The sequence below is a fragment of the Bos grunniens genome, chromosome 8 (assembly GCF_055505025.1).
Source record: "Bos grunniens cultivar Pamir isolate PY7600 chromosome 8, Bosgru_T2T1.0, whole genome shotgun sequence".
NCBI classification, from domain to species: domain Eukaryota; kingdom Metazoa; phylum Chordata; class Mammalia; order Artiodactyla; family Bovidae; genus Bos; species Bos grunniens.
In genome coordinates this window covers 5,907,627-5,928,783 of record NC_141172.1, presented here as the reverse complement: position 1 = coordinate 5,928,783, position 21,157 = coordinate 5,907,627, and the positions used below count along the sequence as shown (strand labels likewise).

The 21,157-nt window shown below is 38.8% G+C and overlaps 1 protein-coding gene across 1 annotated transcript; it reads right to left on the bottom strand.

Moving 5' to 3' along the window:
* Positions 1-6,297: 6,297 nt before the first annotated feature.
* Positions 6,298-20,843, bottom strand: DEFB134 (defensin beta 134). The gene is made up of 3 exons (XM_086414727.1): positions 20,688-20,843; positions 8,892-9,002; positions 6,298-6,657 (listed from the first exon to the last, which is right to left on the bottom strand). Exons 1-3 carry the CDS (start codon positions 20,740-20,742, stop codon positions 6,515-6,517), a joined length of 309 nt encoding a protein of 102 aa, XP_086270853.1. The 5' UTR covers positions 20,743-20,843; the 3' UTR covers positions 6,298-6,514.
* Between the last annotated feature and the right edge of the window lie 314 nt (positions 20,844-21,157).

The following is a 21,157-nucleotide window of genomic DNA, read 5'->3' as shown; positions in this document are numbered from 1 at the left end:
CCACGTGAGCTCTCTGCTGAGTTTGTTTTGGCTGTCCCATTTGCCAGCACGCTGGGCTTCTTGTCACTTCCACTGTGCTGGGTTTTCTTCACGTTCAGCTTCTGCCACAGAAGCTTTCGCTGAGTTGGACTTCTGCTGTGTTTTGCCTCTGCCTTGCGGGGCCGAACTGAGGTTGTTTCAGCTAGGTTAAACCCGAGAAATGGCACCATAGATGTCGGGAGAGCATGTACTTTCCTCGGTTCTGTCTTGCCACAGCAAAAATTTGATGTGATGGACGGAGCAGCGGTATAGCTCAGTTTTATCAGGAAAAACAAAGGATAGTACACCCTTGATAGTACACCCTCGAGGAGTGACGGCGGACCAACCAAAAGACAAGAGAAGAGAGGCCTCAATCCTTATAGACTTCCTCCTTTTATACATTTGTCTCCTCCGCCCTGAGCCTACCCTATGTAAACTGGGCTAGCCAGGAGGGCTGTGTGTTTTACCTGAGGCCCTCACTCTGGTCCTCGGAACTTCCTTTGTTCTATTTTCGTGGGCTTTTCCCTTCTTTGTCTTTTAGCCACCACCATTTTGGACTCCTTTTTCCCATTCTAACTACTTAACAATGAGATCGCAAAGAGTTGGACATGATTGAGCGACTAAAATTTACACTTACTTAAACTAATGATGGACTTCCCTGGTGGCTCAGACAGTAAAGTGTCTGCCTACAATGCGGGAGACCTGGGTTCAATCCCTGGGTCGGGAAAATCTCCTGGAGAAGGAAATGGCAGTCCACTCCAGTATTCTTGTCTGAAAAATCCCATGGATGGAGGAGCCTGGTAGGCTACAGTCCATGGGGTCGAAAAGAGTCAGACACGACTGAGCGACTTCACTTCACTTCACATTAATGATAAGAAACAGGAAGATGTAATAAGTCTAAACTTGTTTAGATGCTCAGTCATGTCCAACTCTTTTTTGACCTAATGGCCTGTAGCCCACCAGGCTCCTCTGACCATGGGACTTCCCAGGCAAGAACACTGGAGTGGGTTGCCATTTCATTCTCCAGGAGATCTTTCTGACCCAGAGATCAAACCCATACCTCCTGCTTTGGCAGGCGGATTCTTTACTGTTGAGCCACCACTTGTAGGTACCCACTCTTACAGTGTTAAAATACAAAGCTAAAGGACACAGCCACACATACATCAGAGCCCTCATCTTTGTAAACCAGGAGGTGTTTCTGCCCAGCTGTGCACATCTACTTTACAGGCCTCAGTATTTATGTCTGCTAAGAGATATGGAATGATAAAGCTCATTAGTGAATGGACTGCTGAGCTACATCTATAGAGTGAAAGGCATCAGGGACCCTGTTCTCTGGCCCACGACTAAAGAAAAATAGAAGAGGAGTATACTGGGGTATACAATAAGCAGTCTTTGCTAGAATTGACATATTTTTTCCATCTTTTATATCCCTCCTTTTTTTTGTCTTTAGGTGTTGTTGTCACTCTTATAAATAGGTTATTGCCAAATTAAAAATTCAATCTTAAAAGTATGTTTTGTACTTTTTATTTACCATTTTACTGATTGATCTATTGATTGATTTTTTCTTGTATTGTTTGTGCTTCCTTTGGTTTGGAAGTTACACATTCTGTTTTTATTCTTATAGCAATGATCTATTTTTAATCAGTAAACCTACCTTAAAAAAGTCTCTAAATTTAATCATTATCTTCATGTTTCTCCAATAATACAAAGACTGTGGAATGTTTTCGTGTAGTAATTTTCTTCTTCCTTTTCATGTTGTTGTTTAGTGTTTCAACCTTATTTTTATACTTTTAAGTTACTCATACATACATTTTATTTTTAATAGTCCTTGCTTATTTGTATTCTTTAATGTAAATAATTAACTTATTGCATGCTTATTACTGCTTTTTCATCTTAATTCTTCTCTCTTTGCTTAATTTACTGCTTTATGAAGAACATCTTTTAGTAATTATTTTAGTGATTATTTTAATCGCAATATAGTTGATGTACAGTATTATCTGAGTTTCAGGTATACAGCATAGTGATTCATAAATTTTAAATGTTATACTCTTATAAATGTTATTTATAAGATAGTGGCTATATTTCCTGTGTTGTACAATATATTCTTATAGCTTATTTATTTTCCACATAGTCATTTGTACTTCTTAATCCCCTACTCCTGACTTGTCCTTCCTTCCTTCCTCCTCCCTACTGGTAGCTACTAGTATGTTCTCCATATCTGTGACCCTGTTTCTTTTCTGTTATATTCATTGGTTTGTTTTATTTTTTAGATTCCACATATAAGTGATATCATACAGTATTTGTCTTTCTTTGCCTGATTTATTTCACTTAGCATAATATCCTCCAGGTCTGTGTATGTTGTTGCAGATGGCAAAATCCCATTCTTTTTTATGACCAAGTAATATTCCATTGTATGTATTTGTGTGTATACACACACACACACATAGCATATTTTGTTTATATATATACACATATATAAACATATATATGTTTAACATATAAACAAGATGTGATAAATACCACACACACACAATGGAATATTAGTCATAAAAAAGATATCACTTTACACCTGATCAGATGGCTGATTCAAATAGGTGTGAAGTGATATCTTATTGTGTTTTTTAATTTGCGTTTCACTATCTTTTTCCCCACTGAGTGTTCTTGGTGCTCATGTAAAATGAATGGGATTAGAGATGACCTGGAGTGATTATGTTCTTGATCATATATGCATAGGCTTATTTCTGGGTTCTTATTTTTGTTCCATTGATCTATGTGTATGTTTTTATGCCAGTACCATACTGTTTTGTTTACTGTAGCTTTATAATTTAGTTTGTAACTAAGAAGTATGATACCTCTACCTTTGCTCTTCTTTCTCAACATTGTTTTGACTATCTGGGATCTTTCATGATTCCATATGAATTTTAGAATTGTTATTTCTGTTCTGTAAGAAAATGCCATTGACAATTAGAATATCACCTTTATTCAACTCTTGATGAATGAATGTCTCTTGCCATTAAGTATTAAGAGAGATACAGGTTCTCGCTCTTGCTTTGGAGACCACTTCTCTAATGGGTCTCTAACAGTGCCCTCTCAGCCAGCTGAAAAGAGAGGCTCTTCAGAGGCTCAGCAGGCTGGGATATTTTCAAGTTTCAATTTATCTCTGTGTATAAAGAATGTACATCTTAAGTGGAAAAGTAAGATGTGAAGCAAGCCTAAGGATTGTGGAGTATTTTGAGGACATTTCCAGAGGAATCAGTGTGCTCATATAAGGATCCCCTGTTTCCTTCAGAGTCTGAGGGTTTGTTTGTTTGTTTGTTTGTTTTTGAAAGTAAATTTATTATTCTGTATTCACACAGTTGCCTGAAAATAGTGAAGGTGTTTACAGTAACAATTATTTATGACATTCCATGTAGGCATTTCTTCAAGGGAAATCATTCTTCTCACGTGAAAAACTAATTTGGAATATATTCTCTATCACCAGAAATCTGAAGTTTATTTATTTTTTAACCTTTATTTTTTAATATAAATTTACCTATTTTAATTGGAGGCTAATTACTTTACAATATTGTATTGGTTTTGCCATACATCAACATGAATCTGCCACGGGTGTACACGTGTTCCCCATCCTGAACCCCCCTCCCACCTCCCTCCCCATACCATCCCTCTGTGTCATCCCAGTGCAGCAGCCCCGAGCATCCTGTATCATGCATCAAACCTGGACTGGTGATTAGTTTCACATATGATATTATACATGTTTCAATGCTATTCTCCCAAATCATCCCACCCTTGCCCTCTCCCACAGAGTCCAAAAGACTGGTCTATACATCTGTGTCTCTTTTGCTATCTCACATACAGGGTTATCGTTACCATCTTTCTAAATTCCATATATATGCATTAGTATACTGTATTGGTGTTTTTCTTTCTGGCTTACTTCACTCTGTATAATAGGCTCCAGTTTCATCCACCTCATTAGAACTGATTCAAATGTATTCTTTTTTTTATGATATTATACATGTTTTAATGCCATTCTCCCAAATCATCCCCCCCTCCCTCTCCCACAGAATCCAAAAGACTGTTCTATACATCTGTGTCTCTTTTGCTGTCTTGCATACAGGGTTGTCGTTACCATCTTTCTAAATTCCATATATATGTGTTAGTATACTGTATTGGTGTTTTTCTTTCTGGCTTACTTCACTCTGTATATTAGGCTCCAGTTTCATCCACCTCATTAGAACTGATTCAAATGTATTCTTTTTAATGGCTGAGTAATACTTCATTGTGTATATGTACCACAGCTTTCTTATCCATTCATCTGGTGATGGACATCTAGGTTGCTTCCATGTCCTGACTATTATAAACAGTGCTGTGATGAACATTGGGGTACACGTGTCTCTTTCCCTTCTGGTTTCCTCGGTGTGTATGCCCAGCAGTGGGATTGCTGGGTCATATGGCAGTTCTATTTCCAGTTTTTTAAGGAATCTCCACACTGTTCTCCATACTGGCTGTACTAGTTTGCATTCCCACCAACAGCGTAAGAGGGTTCCCTTTTCTCCACACCCTCTCCAGCATTTATTGCTTGTAGACTTTTGGATCGCAGCCATTCTGACTGGTGTGAAATGGTACCTCATTGTGGTTTTGATTTGCATTTCTCTGATAATGAGTGATGTTGAGCATCTTTTCATGTGTTTGTTAGCCATCTGTATGTCTTCTTTGGAGAAATGTCTGTTTAGTTCTTTGGCCCATTTTTTGTTTGGGTTATTTATTTTTTTGGAGTTGAGCTGCAGGAGTTGCTTGTATATTTTTGAGTTTAATTCTTTGTCAGTTGCTTCATTCGCTATTATTTTCTCCCATTCTGAAGGCTGTCTTTTCACCTTGCTTATAGTTTCCTTTCAGAGTCTGAGAGTTTTCTTGGGTCCTGTCTGGATGCCTTCCTTACTCTGGATACTGAACCATGGTTATCACTCCAGGTCATGTCTAATCCCATCCCTTTTTATCCCCTGTCCCCTAATGACTCCACAGGAGAATTTGGGCCTCTGAGAAGGGGATTTTTAGTATCTTCCCTGCTAAAGACACCAACACTGGATTTTATCAAAGGTTGGATAGTGTCTGGGAATGTGGAATCCCTTACAACCCTTCATTCATTTCAACCACTGTTATCCTTTTGTCTTTTCTCAGTATCAGTGAGTAGCTGGAAAGGCGGGGCTGTCATTCAGGCCAGGCCTTGGGCACAGTTTTCTCAGTCCTATTCTAGGTCAGTGATTGGTTCTCTGCAGTTAGAGCCCTGTCCTCTCAGAATCACAAGAGAGTCTGAGCTGAATTCAGCAGTGAAGCTGAAGAAGATTGCTGCACACCCAGAATCTGCCCCTTTCCATCGCTGCACTGCTTATCCTGAGCAGCATGTGCTGAACTCATTGGTGCATCTGTACATGGGTTGGTGACACTGAAAAGTGAGGCAGATGTGCAGCAGCACCACAGTAGTCAATGGGACAACCATTGAGCTAGTGGAAGTTGCTAGGTTTGCCTGTCACACTTTTTTTCCTTTTGCTTTCTTTTCCTTTTTTGGCCACACTTCAGGGCATGTGGGATCTTAAGTTCCCTGACCAGGAATTGAGCCATCAACCCCTGCAGTGGAAGTGCAGAGTTAATCACTGGACTGCCAGGGACGTCCCTGCCTGTCGTACTTTTGTAAGGTTCACTGGTAAACAAAACAATGAATTCTAGTGGGACAGTTTATTATTTATACACAGCAAAGCAAGACCAGCAGGTGTGTTAGCTCCTAGTCTCACAGGATGGCACTCCCCCAGAGTGGGAGATGGTAGGTGGTAGAGGTGGTGAGCCACTCAGCTGTGGAGAAGCCAACTCTGAACTATGGCCAAGTGGTCTGATAGCTGAACCCAAGGGGGTTGAAGTGGAAAGTCACATAATTTCATTCTCTGAAACCAGGGAGGTGGATGAGAACCTGCTTTGTTACAGCCCATCGTAACATAGCTTTTGTGTTTCAAGACCTTCAGGGTCAGACCCAGTCAAGACTCGTGCAGCCTTAAGTGAAGTCAAAGTGGTCCATGTGAGAGATATATAAGGTCATTAGAGGCTGGGTCAGGTCTGTTCCTCTACAGATGAGAGGCTCAAAGAAAAGGTGAATAGGGAACTGAAGGTATGGTAGGGTAAAGCCTAGGTGTAAAAAGATGTTTCTATAGTTTTGGGGCCTCTATAAATAATGTAGATAACCTTTCTATGAGTAAAGATAAAAATAGGCACTGAGGAGACTGTGCGTATCACTTTGAAGTGAGGAAAAATATATTATAACCTGTTTTCCTGAGGACCTTAAATGTCTTTAGGAAGACATCAGCTCAGCTTTTCAAATCTAATATTATAAGGTTTCGATGTTCTGATGGCTTATAAAAATGCTGAAAACCAACAACTGTGGGCACATCTCAGTGTCAGAGTTCAGTTTAAATTCTCTGTCAAGTTAATTGGTATTTACTGGCTTCTTAAGTCAGGGCTCAGGATTTCCTTTGAGACAGCACTCCAGCTGAAACATGCAGTAGGCAACTAGCATTTCACTTCCAAAGCACTCAAGTCTGCAGGTACCATTTATGTGACATCTTCTGTATAATTCTGATGATAATGGATTCAAGCCTGGAAAGAAAATGAATGGAAAGATTATTCATGATAGACCTTTCTGTACTATAGAATGACCAGTCCTTCCATTTTTGTCAAAGTGGGTTCCAAGAGACCTGTTCATAGTCTGATACTATAATTGAAAAAATTTAAAAAGCTATGGATTGAACTGTGTCCTCCACAGGTTCATATATTGAAACCATAATCCCCAGTGTGACTGTTCTTGGAGATAGGGACTTTAGAGGTGACAGTAAAGTTAAATGAGGTTATAAGAGGGGGGGCCTGGTCCAACAGAATTGGTGGCCTTTTTGACAGAAAACACAGAAAGAAGATGGCTGTCTGCAAGCTAGGAAGGTAACTCGTATCAGAAACTGAATTGGTCTTCAGTTGCTCTTGGACTTTCCAGCCTCTGGAACTGTGAGAAAATAAATTTTGTTTAGGCCTTGCCATGCATGATATTTTGCTATGGTAGCCTGAACTGACTGAGACAATTAATAACTTGGAACTTTGCCCAAATTGGTCGAATAATAAATTCTATAAACAAATTACCTATGTATGTAGTCATTAACAAAATATTTAATTATCTGTTCATTCTCAAGCTGGTTTTTTATAAATCCAGGTACTGTTTAGGTACAGATTTGAGTATGATACCACAAAGAATTTTTGGTCTTGGCTAAAAAGGAAGCACAAAAGATGCATGAGAGAGAAGAAAATATTACAAGTCCAGTGAGATATATGCAACATGGAGTGGTGGTGTGAGTTCAGAGGAGGATGGAAGCCATTCTGAGGATGGGATGTATTATTGGAGCCCAAGGCGTTTGAGCTGGACCTACAGTTTAGTGGACACGTAACTCTACAGAATCATCAGAATATGAATGTTTATTTTCATATGTAAGAGAGTGTTGAAAGGAGAAAGAATGCTAAAATTTGGCCATTTGTGGAAATTCTGAATAAGTGTTTACCCCATTTATTTTGCCTGGAGCTTCCCTGGTGGCTCAGACCATAAAGAATCTGCCTGCCAATGCAGGAGACCCAGGTTCAATCTCTGGGTCAGGAAGATCCCCTGGAGAAGGGAATGGCAACCCACTCCAGTATTCTTGCCTGGAAAATCCCATGGACAGAGGAGCCTGGCAGGCTGTAGTCCCTGGGTTTGCAAAGAGTCAGACATGACTAAGCGATTAACATACACAGGAAAAGAGGAGGTCAGGGTTACTAGGTTAGCAAGATGGATGCCTAACAAGATGTGAAGTATTAATGGTCTATATGTGAAATTTGTAATGATCTCTATAAAGAAAGAAGTTCTTATAAAAATAATAAGCTATGGGCATGTATACAGCACTGAAGGGAATATTGTAGACTGTGCAGTTGTTCAGTGTCCAGAGCCCATGGATTTATTGCATGAACCATAGTGGAATTGTAGTGGCCTGTAGAGCTTCTAGAGGCCTGGATTCTATAGATTCTTAAATCCAGCCTGTTGAATCACATGATATGAACATCTGGTTCATCTGCCTAGAGAATACATGAGAGATTGAGAAATTAAGTAGGACCCTTCAACATATGGATGTGAACTGATTCAGTAACACTAAATGAAGAGAATTCTCAAGATGAGATTTTCAAAGTTAGTAATGGATGCGGTCAGTATGAGGCCAGCTTGTGCTCTCCGTAACATTTCTCCAGCTGCTACCTCCTCTAATCAGATATTTCTCACATCACATGAAGCCCATCAAATCTCTTGGGTTATGGCAGTTCCTAATCTGTTTCCCTGTGTACCTGAAGGATCTACAAATGATAAGTTAACGGTGAGTAATTTGAGTATATTGGAAAACTTAAAAATTACATTATTACTGCTTGCTGGTGTTGACTGCTATACCTAGGCATGTTCCTAGTAGAGATGAGTAGAGTTGAGTAGAGATACAACAACTGTAGCAAAACAAAATGGAGTATTACTAATAAAAATATAATGATAACTCTTGTAAGTCAGGAACTGTACATATGTATAGGCATATTCTATACATTATTTTATTTAATCCTTGCAAGACTCTGAAGTTATTATTATTTCCATTTGGTAAATGAAGAAATTATATTTCAGAGGTGCTCAGACTTCTGCCTCAAACTGTACAGCTGCAGTTTGGAGAGCCAAGATTCAAGGTACTTCAAAAATTACAGAGTTTATGGTGGTAGGACATTCATAGGCTTGCATAGTGCAATTGCTCTTCTAGACAAGGATTCTCCCAGGAAGATTCCCATTTTACCTGCTAGTGCTGTATCCCAAAAGATGAGAAACACAAACACAGTGAAGGGAGACTCCATGGCTGGCACTTTCTTGTTGAGGAGGCTTCTGGCAGGGTCTGATGCAGGCTGTCCTAGAGCAGAGAGGGAAAGATGAGCATGCCATTCAGCACAAACCTCTCAGGTCTGGGGATGATCTGCTCCAGGTAGATATGCTACACTGACCTCCCCTGAGGCAGCTGAGATGGCAATGCTTACATGAGGAAAAAACAACCAGCCGTGTCCTGTTTGACAGCTTTTCCTATTGGCAAAGGCACTGCTCACCCCCTTGGAAAACCTGGATTTTCCAAAAGACTAACAGAGACCTTTTTTAAAAGAATTTATTTTGTTTTTATTTATTTTAAATAAATAAAGTTAATTGTTTGACTTTTATGTTACAACAGAAATGCAATTCTAGAAAATTCATAAAATATTGAGAATTACAAGGAAAGAAGTTACACTTGAGCCCCACCTCTTCAGACACAACGTGTGTGTTTCTCAAGGAAGTTGATTGTATTTCTAGTTTTTTGTTTAATATTTTATCTTGTATAGTTACAGGCATGATATAGCCATATTTATGTATTCTGCTTTTGTAAGGTGGTATCAGTTCAGTTCAGTCACTCAGATGCGTCCAACTCTTTGCGACCCCATGCACTGCAGAATGCCAGGCTTCCCTGTGCATCACCAACTCCCAGAGCATGCTCAAACTCATGTCCATTGAGTCAGTGATGGCATTCAATCATCTCATTCTCTGTTGTCCCCTTCTCCTCCTGCCTTCAATCTTTCCCAGCATCAGGGTCTTTTCCAGTGGGTCAGTTCTTCGAATCAGGTGGCCAGAGTTTTGAAGTTTCAGCTTCAGCATCAGTCCTTCCAGTGAATATTCAGGACCGATTTCCTTTAGGATGGACTGGTTGGATCTCCTTGCTGTCAAATGGACTCTCAAGAGTCTTCTCCAACATCACAGTTCAAAAGCATCAATTCTTTGGCACTCAGTTTTCTTTATGGTCCAACTCTCACATCCATACATGACTACTGGAAAAACCATAGCCTTGACTAGACAGACCTTTTTGACAAAATAATGTCTCTGCTTTTTAATGTGCTGTGTAGGTTTGTCATAGCTTTTCTCTCAAAGAGAAAGCTCTTTTAATTTCATAGCTGCAATCACCATCTGCAGTGATTTTGGAACCCTCAAAATAAAGTCTGTCACTGTTTTCATTGTTTCCCCATCTATTTGCCATGAAATGATAGGACTGGATGCCATGATCTTAGTTTTCTGAATGTTGAGTTTTAAGGCAACTTTTTCCTTCTCCTCTTTCACTTTCATCAAGAGATTCTTTAGTTCTTCTTTACTTTCTGCCATAAGGGTGTTTTCATCTGCATATCTGCAGTTGTTGATATTTCTCCTGGCAATCTTGATTCCAGCTTGTGCTTCATCCAGCCTGGCATTTCACATGATACATGCATCATGATAAGGTGATGTGTGCATAAATATTTTCTGTGTCATTTCAAACTTCATAAAATTAAAAAAGCTGTGCAATGTTTTATTAAGATCATTTTAAAATAGCTGTCACTATTTTAAAAAACATCTTTATTGAAGTAGAGATGACAAAACTGCAGATATTAAAGTGTACAGTTTGATAAATTTTGACACATACATACTTGAATGTGAAACCATCATCATAGTCAAGATAATGAACATATCTGTTTCTTCCAACCATTCTTCATGACGTTTTCCTCACCAGTTTTATTGAGGTATAATTAATGAGAAAAATTGCATGTATTTAAAGGAGTAAAATGTGATGATTTTAAGTATGTATACATTGCAAACTGATTACCACAATCAAGTTAATTAACACATCTCTCACCTCAGATATTTACCATTTTGTGTGTGTGTGGTGAGAATATTTAAGATTTAGTCTTGCAGCAAATTTTAAATATTCAATATAGTGTTATTAGCTACAGTCACGATGCTGTATCTTAGATCCCCAGTACTTCTTCATCTTGTGATTGGGAGTTTGTTCCCTTTGACCAACATGTCTCCCCTCCAGACACCTGGAAACTGCCATTTTACTTTCTGGTTTTCTGAATTGAGTTTTTTGAGATTTTACATCTAAGCGAGATCATATGGTATTTGTCTATGCTGAGTTTTTTTTCACTCAGTGTGATGTCCTCTCGGTTTATCTATGTTGTCACAAGTGGCATGATTTCCTTCCTTTTTGTGGCTGAATAGCATTCAGTATGTGTGGACACGCTGAGTAGTATGTATGTACATTTTCTTTATCCATTTAGTGCTGTTGGTCACTGAGATAGTGTCTCTATCTTGACTATTGTTAGTAATGAATGTAAGTGTGCAGATGATTCTGAGATATCATTTTAATTTACTTTGACTATGTACTGAGAAATGGAATTGCTGAATCACATTGCAGTTCTAATTTTGTTTTTTTGAGGAACCTCTGTATTGTCCACAGAGGCTATATCAGCGATGCTCAAATGTTCCTTTTTCTCTACGTCTTTGCTAATATTTGCTGTCTCTTGTCTTTTTTATAATAAACATCCCAACAGGTGTGAAAATACATATCATTGGATTTAAAAAAATTATTTGTTTATTTGGCTGTGCTGGGTCTTCATTGCTGCGGGAGCCTTTTCTCTAGTTGCAGGGAGTGTGGGCTACTCTCTCGTCATGGTACATGGGCTTCTCATTGCAGTGGCTTCTCTTGTGTGGTGCACAGGCTCCAGAGTGTTCAGGCTTCGTGGCTGTGGCGCACAGACTCGGTAGTGGCAGCTCCTGAGCTCTATGGCACAGGCTCAATAGTTGTGCTGCGCCAGGCTCCTGTATTACCACTGGGCCTCCAGGGAAACCTGTCCTTGGACTTTGATTTGCGTTTCCCTGATGACTAGTGATGTTGAGAAACTTATCTGCCCATTGGGCATTTGTATGTCTTCTGTAGAAAACTGTCTATTCCGGTCCTTTGCCTATTTTTAATCAGCTTTTTAAAACTTGCTGTCAAGTTGTGTGAGCTTTCTTGTATATTTTGGATATTCATACCTTGTAGATCTAGGATTTGTAACCGTTTCTCCCATTGCATAGGTTGCCTTTTCATTTTGTTGATAGCTTCTTTTGCTCTGCAGAAATTCTTTAGTTTGATGTAGTCCTACTTATTTTTGTTTTTGTCGTGTGTGCTTTGGATTTCATGTTAAAAACATAATTGCCAAGACCAATATCATGGAGTTATTGCCTCATGTTTTATTCTAGGAGTGTATGCTTTCAGGTCTTCCATTTAAGTCTTTAATACATTTTGAGTTAATTACTGTGTATGCTGTAAGATAAGGGTCCAATTTCATCCTTTTGCATGTGGCTATCCAATATTCCCAACACCATTTTATTTTTTATAGAAGTACAATTGATTTACAATGTTATGTTAATTTTGCTATACAACAAAGTGATTGTTACACACACACACACACACACACATATATATATATACATTCTTTAAAACATTCTTTTCCATATGGTTTATTTTATTTTATATTTTTTGTGTGTATAGAAGGCTTCATTCTTTATTTATTTTTTTTTCTCTAATTTTATTTTATTTTTAAACTTTACATAATTGTATTAGTTTTGCCAAATATCAAAATGAATCCGCCACAGGTATACATGTGTTCCCCATCCCGAACCCTCCTCCCTCCTCCCTCCTCCCTCCCCATACCATCCCTCTGGGCCGTCCCAGTGCACCAGCCCCAAGCATCCAGCATCATGCATCGAACCTGGACTGGCAACTCGTTTCCTACATGATATTTTACATGTTTCATTGCCATTCTCCCAAATCTTCCCACCCTCTCCCTCTCCCACAGAGTCCATAAGACTGTTCTATACATCAGTGTCTCTTTTGCTGTCTCGTACACTGGGTTATTGTTACCATCTTTCTAAATTCCATATATATGCGTTAGTATACTGTATTTATGTTTTTCCTTCTGGCTTACTTCACTCTGTATAATAGGCTCCAGTTTCATCCACCTCATTAGAACTGATTCAAATGTATTCTTTTTAATGGCTGAGTAATACTCCATTGTGTATACGTACCACAGCTTTCTTATCCATTCATCTGCTGATGGACATCTAGGTTGCTTCCATGTCTTGGCTATTATAAACAGTGCTGCGATGAACATTGGGGTACACGTGTCTCTTTCCCTTCTGGTTTCCTCATTGTGTATGCCCAGCAGTGGGGTTGCTGGATCATAAGGCAGTTCTATTTCCAGTTTTTTAAGGAATCTCCACACTGTTCTCCATAGTGGCTGTACTAGTTTGCATTCCCACCAACAGTGTAAGAGGGTTCCCTTTTCTCCACACCCTCTCCAGCATTTATTATTTGTAGACTTTTGGATCGCAGCCATTCTGACTGGTGTGAAATGGTACCTCATGGTGGTTTTGATTTGCATTTCTCTGACAATGAGTGATGTTGAGCATCTTTTCATGTGTTTGTTAGCCATCTGTATGTCTTTTTTGGAGAAATGTCTATTTAGTTCTTTGGCCCATTTTTTGATTGGGTCGTTTATTTTTCTGGAGTTGAGCTGTAGGAGTTGCTTGTATATTTTTGAGATTAGTTGTTTGTCGGTTGCTTCATTTGCTATTATTTTCTCCCATTCTGAAGGCTGTCTTTTCACCTTGCTAATAGTTTCCTTTGATGTGCAGAAGCTTTTAAGTTTAATTAGGTCCCATTTGTTTATTTTTGCTTTTATTTCCAATATTCTGGGAGGTGGGTCATAGAGGATCCTGCTGTGATGTATGTCGGAGATTGTTTTGCCTATGTTCTCCTCTAGGAGTTTTATAGTTTCTGGTCTTACGTTTAGATCTTTAATCCATTTTGAGTTTATTTTTGTGTATGGTGTTAGAAAGTGGTCCAGTTTCATTCTTTTACAAGTGGTTGACCAGATTTCCCAGCACCACTTGTTAAAGAGATTGTCTTTAATCCATTGTATATTCTTGCCTCCTTTGTCGAAGATAAGGTGTCCATATGTGCGTGGATTTATCTCTGGGCTTTCTATTTTATTCCATTGATCAATATTTCTGTCTTTGTGCCAGTACCATACTGTCTTGATAACTGTGGCTTTGTAGTAGAGCCTGAAGTCAGGTAGGTTGATTCCTCCAGTTCCATTCTTCTTTCTCAAGATTGCTTTGGCTATTCGAGGTTTTTTGTATTTCCATACAAATTGTGAAATTATTTGTTCTAGCTCTGTGAAGAATACTGTTGGTAGCTTGATAGGGATTGCGTTGAATCTATAAATTGCTTTGGGTAGTATACTCATTTTCACTATATTGATTCTTCCAATCCATGAACATGGTATATTTCTCCATCTATTAGTGTCCTCTTTGATTTCTTTCACCAGTGTTTTATAGTTTTCTATATGTAGGTCTTTAGTTTCTTTAGGTAGATATATTCCTAAGTATTTTATTCTTCCCGTTGCAATGGTGAATGGAATTGTTTCCTTAATTTCTCTTTCTGTTTTCTCATTATTAGTGTATAGGAATGCAAGGGATTTCTGTGTGTTGATTTTATATCCTGCAACTTTACTGTAGTCATTGATTATTTCTAGTAATTTTCTGGTGGACTCTTTAGGGTTTTCTATGTAGAGGATCATGTCATCTGCAAACAGTGAGAGTTTTACTTCTTCTTTTCCAATTTGGATTCCTTTTATTTATTTTTCTGCTCTGATTGCTGTGGCCAAAACTTCCAAAACTATGTTGAATAGTAATGGTGAAAGTGGGCACCCTTGTCTTGTTCCTGACTTTAGAGGAAATGCTTTCAATTTTTCACCATTGAGGATAATGTTTGCTGTGGGTTTGTCATATATAGCTTTTATTATGTTGAGGTATGTTCCTTCTATTCCTGCTTCCTGGAGAGTTTTTATCATAAATGGATGTTGAATTTTGTCAAAGGCTTTCTCTGCATCTATTGAGATAATCATATGGTTTTTATTTTTCAATTTGTTAATGTGGTGTATTACATTGATTGATTTGCGGATATTGAAGAATCCTTGCATCCCTGGGATAAAGCCCACTTGATCATGGTGTATGATCTTTTTAATGTGTTGTTGGATTCTGATTGCTAGAATTTTGTTAAGGATTTTTGCATCTATGTTCATCAGTGATATTGGCCTGTAGTTTTCTTTTTTTGTGGGATCTTTGTCAGGTTTTGGTATTAGGGTGATGGTGGCCTCATAGAATGAGTTTGGAAGTTTACCTTCCTCTGCAATTTTCTGGAAGAGTTTGAGCAGGATAGGTGTTAGCTCTTCTCTAAATTTTTGGTAGAATTCAGCTGTGAAGCCGTCTGGACCTGGGCTTTTGTTTGCTGGAAGATTTTTGATTACAGTTTCAATTTCCATACTTGTGATGGGTCTGTTAAGATTTTCTATTTCTTCCTGGTCCAGTTTTGGAAAGTCGTACTTTTCTAAGAATTTGTCCATTTCTTCCACGTTGTCCATTTTATTGACATATAATTGTTGATAGTAGTCTCTTATGATCCTTTGTATTTCTGTGTTGTCTGTTGTGATCTCTCCATTTTCGTTTCTAATTTTGTTGATTTGATTTTTCTCCCTTTGTTTCTTGATGAGTCTGGCTAATGGTTTGTCAATTTTATTTATCCTTTCAAAGAACCAGCTTTTGGTTTTGTTGATTTTTGCTATGGTCTCTTTTGTTTCTTTTGCATTTATTTCTGCCCTAATTTTTAAGATTTCTTTCCTTCTACTAACCCTGGGATTCTTCATTTCTTCATTTTCTAGTTGCTTTAGGTGTAGAGTTAGGTTATTTATTTGACTTTTTTCTTGTTTCTTGAGGTGTGCCTGTATTGCTATGAACTTTCCCCTTAGGACTGCTTTTACCGTGTCCCACAGGTTTTGGGTTGTTGTGTTTTCATTTTCATTCGTTTCTATGCAAATTTTGATTTCTTTTTTGATTTCTTCTGTGATTTGTTGGTTATTCTGCAGTGTGTTGTTCAGCCTCCATATGTTGGAATTTTTAATAGTTTTTCTCCTGTAATTGAGATCTAATCTTACTGCATTGTGGTCAGAAAAAATGCTTGGAATGATTTCTATTTTTTTGAATTTACCAAGGCTAGCTTTATGGCCCAGGATGTGATCTATCCTGGAGAAGGTTCCATGTGTGCTTGAGAAAAAGGTGAAATTCATTGTTTTGGGATGAAATGACCTATAGATATCAATTAGGTCTAACTGGTCTATTGTATCGTTTAAAGTTTGTGTTTCCTTGTTAATTTTCTGTTTAGTTGATCTATCCATAGGTGTAAGTGGGGTATTAAAGTCTCCCACTATTATCGTGTTATTGTTAATTTCTCCTTTCATACTTGTTAGCATTTGTCTTACGTACTGTGGTGCTCCCGTGTTGGGTGCATATATATTTATAATTGTTATATCTTCTTCTTGGATTGATCCTTTGATCATTATGTAGTGACCTTCTTTGTCTCTTTTCACAGCCTTTGTTTTAAAGTCTATTTTATCTGATATGAGTATTGCTACTCCTGCTTTCTTTTGGTCCCTATTTGCATGGAAAATCTTTTTCCAGCCCTTCACTTTCAGTCTGTATGTGTCCCCTGTTTTGAGGTGGGTCTCTTGTAGACAACATATGTAGGGGTCTTGTTTTTGTATCCATTCAGCCAGTCTTTGTCTTTTGGTTGGGGAATTCAACCCATTTACATTTAAGGTAATTACTGATAAGTATGTTCCCGTTGCCATTTACTTTATTGTTTTGGGTTCGAGTTTATACACCGTTTTTGTGTTTCCTGTCTAGAGAATATCCTTTAGTATTTGTTGGAGAGCTGGTTTGGTGGTGCAGAATTCTCTCAGCTTTTGCTTGTCTGAAAAGCTTTTGATTTCTCCTTCATACTTGAATGAGATCCTTGCTGGGTACAATAATCTAGGCTGTAGGTTATTTTCTTTCATCATTTTAAGTATGTCTTGCCATTCCCTCCTGGCTTGAAGAGTTTCTATTGAAAGATCAGCTGTTATCTTTATGGGAATTCCCTTGTGTGTTATTTGTTGTTTTTCCCTTGCTGCTTTTAATATTTGTTCTTTGTGTTTGATCTTTGTTAATTTGATTAATATGTGTCTTGGGGTGTTTCTCCTTGGGTTTATCCTGTTTGGGACTCTCTGGGTTTCTTGGACTTGGGTGATTATTTCCTTCCCCATTTTAGGGAAGTTTTCCACTATTATCTCCTCAAGTATTTTCTCATGGTCTTTCTTTTTGTCTTCTTCTTCTGGAACCCCTATGATTCGAATGTTGTAGCGTTTAATATTGTCCTGGAGGTCTCTGAGATTGTCCTCATTTCTTTTAATTCGTTTTTCTTTTATCCTCTCTGATTCATTTATTTCTACCATTCTATCTTCTAATTCACTAATCCTGTCTTCTGCCTCTGTTATTCTACTATTTGTTGCCTCCAGAGTGTTTTTAATTTCACTTATTGTATTATTCATTATATATTGACTCTTTTTTATTTCTTCTAGGTCCTTGTTAAACCTTTCTTGCATCTTCTCAATCCTTGTCTCCAGGCTATTTATCTGTGATTCCATTTTAGTTTCAAGATTTTGGATCAATTTCACTATCATTATTCGGAATTCTTTATCAGGTAGATTCCCTATCTCTTCCTCTTTTGTTTGGTTTGGTGGGCATTTATCCTGTTCCTTTATCTGCTGAGTATTCCTCTGTCTCTTCATCTTGTTTAAATTGCTAAGTTTGGGGTGTCCTTTCTGTATTCTGGCAGTTTGTGGAGTTCTCTTTATTATGGCGTTTCCTCACTGTGTGTGGGTTTGTACAGGTGGCTTGTCAAGGTTTCCTGGTTAGGGAAGCTTGTGTCGGTGTTCTGGTGGGTGGAGCTGTATTTCTTCTCTCTGGAGTGTAATGAAATGTCCAGTAATGAGTTATGAGATGTCTATAGTTTTGGGGTGACTTTGGGCAGCCTGTATCTTGAAGCTCAGGGCTGTGTTCCTTTGTTGCTGGAGAATTTGCTTGGTATGTCTTGCCCTGGAACTTATTGGCCCTTGTGTGGTGCTTGGTTTCAGTGTCGGTATGGAGGCATTTGATGAGCTCCTGTCAATGAATGTTCCTTGGAGTCAGGAGTTCCCTGGAGTCAGGGTTTGGACTTAAGTCTCCTGCTTCCGATTATCGGTCTTATTTTTACAGTAGTTTCAAAACTTCTCCTTCTATACAGCACCATTGATAAAACATCTACATTAAAGATGATAAGTTTCTCTACAGTGAGGGTCACTCAGAGAGGTTCACAGGGTTACATGGAGAAGAGAAGAGGGAGGAGGGAGTTAGAGGTGACCCAAATGAGATGAGGTGAATCAATAGTGGAGAGAGTGGCCTAGCCAGTAGTCACTTCCTTATGTGCACTCCACAACTGGACCACTCAGAGATGTTCACGGGGTTATGCAGAGAAGAGAAGAAGGAGGAAGGTAACAGAGGTGGCCAGAAGGATAAAAGGGGGGAATGAAAAGGAGGGAGACAGATCCAGCCAGTAATCAGTTCCCTAAGTGTTCTCCACCGTCTGGAACACACAGAAATTCACAGAGTTGGGTAGAGTAGAGAGGGGTTAGGGAGGAGACACAGGCGACCTGGTGGAGAAAAAGGAGGGTCCAAAGGGAGAGAGAGCAGTCAAGCCAGTAATCTCACTCCCTAGTGTAAAATGGGTCCTGAAGATTGGGTCCTTAAAGGTACAAAATTGGTAACAAATACATAAAAGCAAAAATTAAAAATCTAGAGTAGAGTTTGGAATTTCAAAAATACGATGTTGAAGAAAAGAAGAAGGAAAAGAAAGAGAGAAAGAACGAACAAACAAAAACAAACAAGGTCGCGAAAATTATAAAGAAAGTACAAGTACAAAATTGATAACTAATACCAGAAAGCAAAAATTAAAAATCTAGAGTAGAGTTTGGAATTTCAAAAATACAATGTTAAAAAAAAAAAAAAAGAAGAAGAAGAAGAAAAATAAAGAGAGAAAACAAACAAACAAATACGAACAATGTCACAAAAATTATAAAGAAAATACAGGTACAAAATTGATATCAAATACCAAAAAGCATAAATTAAAAATCTAGAGTAAAGTTTGGAATTTCAGATATACAATGTTATATAAAAGGAGAAAGAAACAGAGAAGAAGAAGAAAAAAAAAAAAAAGTCACAGAAATTATATAAAAAAAACTATAGGTACAAAATTGATAACATATACCAAAAAGCGAAAATTAAAAATCTAGAGTAGAGTTTGGAATTTCAAAAATACACTGTTAAAGAAAAGAAGAAAAAAACAAAAACAAACAAACAAAAAAAACAAGGTCAAAAAATTATAAAATATATATATATGAAGTTTGCTGAAGAAGAAAAAAATAGGGTCTTTTTTTTTTTTTTTGCAAAGTAATAGGTTATAAAAGTGAAAATTAAAGGAATAGAGGACTTAAAATTTTTTTTTTAATTAAAAAAAAAGAAAGAATGATCGTAAAAATAATAAAAATATATCTAGGACTTTTTTGTTTTTTTTTTTTGTGGGTGTTGTGGGTTCAGTTCATTTTTGGCTAGTTCCTTGGTCAGATTTATATTTCTCAAGATCTATAGGCCCCTTCCTATGTAGTCCGTAGTAACCACAGGGTTTTGATCTATTGCCTGTAGCTTCCAAGGCGTTTCCCTCTGTTATATCTTCTTCTGTTTGCTAGTCTCTTCAGTATCTGGTTTCCGCCCTGACTCAAAGGGCATGGTGGAGGACACTTTTTTTTTTTTTTTTTTTTAGGCTTAGTTGTTCAGTCGCGCTGTGGGGAGGGAGGGAGGGATGCTGCAAACAAATAACACTGGCGTGGGCTCGCAGTGCCTCAGCCACCCTGGGTCTGCCCCCGCTCACGGCGCGTGTAGCCTCCCTGTCCACACTGCTCGGACTCTAGGTTGTTCCGCCGGGAACAATCCGAGGCTGGCCCTGGGCTGCATGCACCTCCCAGGTCCAAGCCGCTCAGGTTCAGGCACTCGGGTAGTCCTCAGAGGCGCAGACTCAGTTGGGCCTGTGTTTTGTGCTCTTCCCAGGTCTGAGCGCTAATTTGCTCTTCCCAGGCGAGTGCCAATGCTGCGACTTATCGCCTCCCCGCCACTCGGTTATCTGGATGTAAAACCGGCGCACCTTCTCAGGCAGATGTTGACCGTCCAGACCCCCAAGAAGTTTTAGTTAGCAAAGAAGCCTGCTTACAATTTTATAGATAATGTCTCTCTGGGGCTGCGATTGCCCCCTTCCGGCTCTGGCTGCCTGTCACCGGAGGGGGAAGGTCTGCAGCCGGCTATCTCTGTTCAGTCCTTTGTTCCGTGCGCGGGCCTGGCGGTCTTAGGTTTGGGCTGGCTTTTCGCGCGGTAGATATCCCACAGTCTGGTTTGCTAGCCCAAATTATTTCGCTCAGATAGGGCTCAGGGTATTCAGGCCAGATTCTTACTCTCAGCGATGCAGCCCACGCCGCGCCTCCCTGCCCAGCCCCGGTTTGCTAATGGCGGATGCAGGCGTCTGCGCTGCTTCTCTGCTGGGGGAGTTACCGTAGGGCTCGCAATCTGCGAGTTTTAAATTGTTTATTTATTTTTTCTCCCTGTTATGTTGCCCTCTGTGCTTCCAAAGCTCGGCACAGATTCGGCAGTGAGAAGGTTTCCTGATGTTTGGAAACTTCTCTGTTTTTAAGATTCCCTTCCCGGGACGGAACTCCGTCCCTCCCTCTTTTGTCTCTTTTTTTTTGTTTTTAATATTTTTTCCTACCTCCTTTCGAAGAGTTGGGTTGCTTTTCTGGGTGCCTGATGTCCTCTGCCGGCATTCATAAGTTGTTTTGTGGAATTTACTCGACGTTTAAATGCTCTTTTGATGAATTTGTGGGGGAGAAAGTGTTCTCCCCGTCCTACTCCTCCGCCATCTTGGCTCCTCCCCCTCCATATGGTTTATCTCAGGATATAAAATATAGTTCCCTGTGCTACACAGTAGGACCCTGTTGTTTATTCATTCCATATATAATAATTTGCATATGCTAACCCCAGACTTACAGTTGGTTATATGCCCAGGATTAGCATTGCGCAGCACTATTTATTAAATACATCATAGATTTCCTATTGTGTATTCCTTGGCAACGTTGTCAGATGTTAGTTTACTGAATGCATTTGGGCTTAGCTGGGCCCTTCATTCTGCTCCATTGGTTTGTATCTGTTTTTATTCTAGTTCCATACTATTTTGATTAC